General features: G+C 35.0%; 2 protein-coding genes across 2 annotated transcripts in view; both read left to right on the top strand.

Annotated features, from left to right (window-relative positions):
- Nucleotides 1-3,055, top strand: part of LOC125042313 — a 13,877-nt gene extending 10,822 nt beyond the window's left edge. Inside the window, exons 8-10 of the mRNA XM_047637839.1 lie at nucleotides 1,215-1,475; nucleotides 2,414-2,538; nucleotides 2,824-3,055. Coding sequence (XP_047493795.1) covers nucleotides 1,215-1,475; nucleotides 2,414-2,538; nucleotides 2,824-2,954 — 517 coding nt within the window. The 3' untranslated portion in view covers nucleotides 2,955-3,055. The remainder of the gene's footprint in view (nucleotides 1-1,214; nucleotides 1,476-2,413; nucleotides 2,539-2,823) is intronic.
- Nucleotides 3,056-3,800: 745 nt separating this feature from the next.
- The window catches only part of LOC125042782 (glutamate receptor ionotropic, delta-1-like), a 4,390-nt gene continuing 3,190 nt past the window's right edge, over nucleotides 3,801-5,000 (top strand). The window contains exons 1-2 of the mRNA XM_047638668.1: nucleotides 3,801-4,020; nucleotides 4,452-4,600. Of these exons, the coding sequence (XP_047494624.1) occupies nucleotides 3,861-4,020; nucleotides 4,452-4,600 (309 nt within the window). The 5' untranslated portion in view covers nucleotides 3,801-3,860. The remainder of the gene's footprint in view (nucleotides 4,021-4,451; nucleotides 4,601-5,000) is intronic.

Below are 5,000 nucleotides of genomic sequence, written 5' to 3'. Positions count from 1 at the left end.
GATGATAATAATAATAATGATGATAATGAAGATAATAATAATGATGATAATGAAGATAATAATAATGATGATGATAATAATAATGATGATAATAACAATAATAATGATAATTATAATGATAATAATGTTAATAATAACACTAATAATAACAATTATGATGATAATAATAATAATAGTAATAATAATGATAATAATAATGATAGTAATAATAATAAAAGTAATGATAATATTTTAGAAAATAATGATAAAATTGATCATAATGATAATAATAAAAATCATAGTTTACAATGATGATGATAATAATGATAATCATATTGATAATTATAATAATAATGATGATAATAATGATGCTGATAATAATAGAAATTATAATGATGTTGCTATTGATAATAGTAACAGCATAATATAATGATAATAATAATAACAGTAACAGCATGATATAATAATATAATAATAATAACACTAATGATAATGATAATAATGATAATAATAATAATAATAACGATAATAATGATGATGGTAATGATAATAAAAATAATAATGATAGTAATAATAACAAAACTGATAATCATAATGATCATGATATTAATAATAGTAACAGTAATATTAATAATAATAATGATAATGATAAGATGACAACAACAAAAATGATAATAATAATAAGAATAAGAATAAGAATAAACATCACAATAATAATCATAATACAAAATAAAAATGATAATAATAATGATGGTGATGATGATAATAAAATAGTAATGATAATGGTAATAATAGTAACAATAACAATGATTATCATTATTGCTATGATCATTACTATTTTTGTTATTATTACTTATTATTATCATTGCTATCGTTATCATTATCACAATAACAACAATAATAATGGTAATAGCAATGACAATGATGATAATGATAATACCAATAACAATAATGCTAACAATAATACTAATAGTGATAATACTAGTAATGACAATAAAGATAACAATATTAATAATGTCAATGATGATAATGATAATGATAACACTAGCTAACATTCATTACGATAATATTTAATATATATATATAATACAACTACTATTAGTTATAACCGCCTAATACACGATGCCAATTCGAAAATGATAAACCAAGTAGTATAACAACAATAATGATACTTGGTACTGCCACGCCAATCACAATAATGACAACAGTACACTTACACGATTTTCTCATCTTAGGTTCGCATACGCCGGTCACGTGACCTGGAACGACGGAACGGGCAAGATGACCTTATTTCTCGCCACCTCCTTGACCTCGGACCTCGAACGGGTCTACGCTGACTTCGGAGGGCGGCAACTGAAGGGCGCCGTCGTCTCCAACTTTCCTTTCTTTCAAGTCACGCCCCTGGATACCTTCGACGGCCCTTATCAAGAAGCTGCCCCGGTCTCTGGCATCGATTTCAGGGTTATTGATACCATCGCGTCAAAGTTGAATTTCACGTGAGATGCTCATCATTATTATTGTTATCCTAGTCATTATTATTATCGTCATTACTATCATCATTCTCCTTATTGTCATTATTATAATCGCTAATGCTATTTCCCTTGTTATCATTATTATTATCATTAACATTATTACTATTACTATAATCATCAATGCTATTGCCATTGCTATCATTATTATTCCCATTATCATTACCGTTATTACTATTATCATAACCATCACCATCATCATCACTATCATCACCTCATCATCACCGTCACCATTACCTTCACCATCACCATCACCATTAGTATTAGTATTATTGTTGTCTTTGTGTTATTTTCTTGTATATATGCTTCTTCTTTTTTTGTTTTATTTATCAAAAATCTTGTTTATGCCAATAGCACGGATCCATCTAAGGATCGTGCTCATTTAGTATTCCATAATTATTAAGATAAATATGATATCCAATGTTTATTTCCCTTTTTATTGACATAGCACAGTTCCTTCGAAATAAAAAAATAAAAACTGTAAGATATATTGTAATTTAACTCAAAACAAGTAATGCCGATAACCTTATACCATTTTACCAGCATCACAGTATCCCCCCCGTATAATAACAGACGCGATACTCATTTCATTGAGGTATTCGAACCACATATGAAGCATGTTTTGACTCAAAAAGGCATTGCAAGAATAAAAATGTAAAGCCAAATATAATCACACACTCAAAAACAAACACAAACACACACACTCAAAAGCAAACTAATACATACAAGAACACCTACACACCTACACCTACGCGCGCACACACACACACACACACACACACACACACACACACACACACACACACACACACACACACACACACACACACACACACACACACACACGCGTCATATCCCCCTGCACACAAACAACCAATCAGACCTAAAACTGCGCCGAATTTCAGATACAAGCTCCTCGTGGCTGACAGCTGGGGCGGACCGCAGGCTGATGGCGGATCGATCACAGGTATGATTGGCATGGTGTCTCGGAGGGAAGCTGAGTTTGCCATCGACGAAATAACTATCACAGGTACGATGAGTTCACTGTAGCTTTGTAATGGATAATTCTATAATACGGAGAACGGTTAGTCCGGTAATGTTGCAGTCTGCCCGTCCGGATTGTTTTCGGGGATGTTGCAATATGCACCTCCGTAAGGTCAAAATACGCCAGTACCATATAAATCAAGTTGGCGGTTAGTCTAGCAAACTCCTCCATCAGGTCAGGATAGGCTAAAAGTCTTAATAATTGGTTTAATTTTTATGTGATGTAATATTCGCACCGCATTGCACAGCATTCACCTAACTGATCTCTCAGGAGCCCGCGAAGCCGTGTTGGATTTCACCAAGCCGTATTTCATGGAGTCCGTCACGATTGTCAGCCGAGCGCCCGCCGAGAAAAGCCGGGCGGTGGCTGTGTTCTCGCCCTTTACGCCCGGAGTACGTTAAGTACTTGTATTTATATTCGTCTACCTGTCTCTCTATCTATTCGTCAATTGATATCAGAGATGGACTGATGATTAAGTTAACAGTGCCTGTTTAGGGCTCCCGTACCCCCTATATGAGAGCTTGATTTTTGTATTATATTATGCTAATAGTAAATATACAATTAAGCTTTACGAAACTCTGGTAACGGGCTGGCTATCTAATAATACTAGTTTAATCACTGCACCCCTGTCAGACTTTTTTCACTGATGGCTTAGAGGTGCTTAGGGCCTTACTCTACATATATATAAATGTATGTGTGAGTGTGTGTGTGTGTGTGTGTGTGTGTGTGTGTGTGTGTGTGTGTGTGTATGTGTGTGTGAGAGAGAGAGAGAGAGAGAGAGAGAGAGAGAGAGAGAGAGAGAGAGAGAGAGGGCCAGCCATGGGCAGTGCCTATGATGCCGCAGGATTCCAAAGTGAAATAAAATCTAATGGATGCGGTAAGTTATTTTATTTTTTTTGTCGAGTACTTCCTTTTTTTTGAGCAGCAGTCCGAAAAGGCGTAGATGGACTCTGTTGTAAAGGTAATTTTATGTGGAATGTGGGAACGGGGACCGATAGGAGAAAAAAAATTGGATGCTATAGTGAAAAAAAAGGTTGGGAATTACTGTATTTCTTATTTCACTGAAAAAAATATTGGTATATCCAGTCAACTCATCCAAAACACCCTATGGACATTTATTAGCATATCACATTTAACATTGCAAAATGGTACTTATTAATGCTTCTTACACCCCATAACCGCTAAGGAACAATGCTTACACCAAAGAAGCAACTATTCTTTTTTAAATACTTATCTTCCAGGTTTGGGCAGCGCTAGTCCTGTCAGTCGCGATAATTGGTCCGTTGTTAGCGACAATTAACCACTTTATGTCCTTCTATCTCGGGGAAAAAGATGACTTCAGCACACGTGAATTTGCGTTTAACATGTTCCGCAATTTGGTGGTACAAGGCAACCTGATTTCGTCCGCGCGCTGGCCTCTGCGGTGTATTTTCTTCTCGTGGTACCTCTTCTGCTTCTATGTCTGTGGTGAGTTTTTGTTTTCTTTTTTCTTTTTTATTCATTACTTATTTTTTCTTGTATTGTTGTTGTAATATCTACTTGCTTGTCTTTTTTTCCCATTGACTGTCTCTCTCTATCTCTATCTCTCTCTTTCTCTTTCTCTTTCTCTTTCTCTTTCTCTTTCTCTTTCTCTTTCTCTTTCTCTCTCTCTCTCTCTCTCTCTCTCTCTCTCTCTCTCTCTCTCTCTCTCTTCTCTCTCTCTCTCATCTCTTATCTCTACATCTGAAATCTATAGCTATGCCACATACTAGTAAGTCACGAAAACCTGCACGCGACAACCTACAAACACACACACACACACACACACACACACACACACACACACACACACACACACACACACACACACACACACACACACGCGACATTTCCTTTTTATATCATGAACATCCTCTCAGCCTTGTACTCCGGAACGCTGACTGCCGTGCTGGCCATCCCTGCCTTTGAGAAGCCGATCGACTCCCTGGCGGACTTGCTGCGGGCCGTGAAGGAGGACGGCTTCAGTCCTCTCCTAATCCACGATACGTCTAATGTGCACATCCTGAAGGTGAGTTCGTGGGACAGGTGTGTTTTTTCGTTTTGGTTGTTATTGTTCTTATTATTATTTTGTTGTTATTATTATTGTTTTTATTATTGTTGTTTTGTTGTTATTATTGTTGTTGTTGTTATCTTTATTATTACTGTTATTGCTATTATTATCATAATTATTATTTATTTTATTTGTATTATTACATTATATATCAATAATTGTTATTATCAATACACATATTTCATTATTAATATTATTGTTGCTGTTGCTTATTGCTGCTTACTGCCTGTTTAAACAACGGTAAAAAAGTAAAACGGAAACAAAACTATTTCAGTGGATTCCGCAAGACTTGCCTCTCCAGATTTATCGCAACGAGTTCCTCTTCAAATGCTTATAAACCCTCAGTGAGAAGAAAATA

The sequence above is a fragment of the Penaeus chinensis genome, chromosome 32, assembly GCF_019202785.1.
Source record: "Penaeus chinensis breed Huanghai No. 1 chromosome 32, ASM1920278v2, whole genome shotgun sequence".
Classification (NCBI taxonomy): domain Eukaryota; kingdom Metazoa; phylum Arthropoda; class Malacostraca; order Decapoda; family Penaeidae; genus Penaeus; species Penaeus chinensis.
Note: the sequence above shows the minus strand (reverse complement) of the source record. Positions and strands in the feature narration are given on the sequence as shown.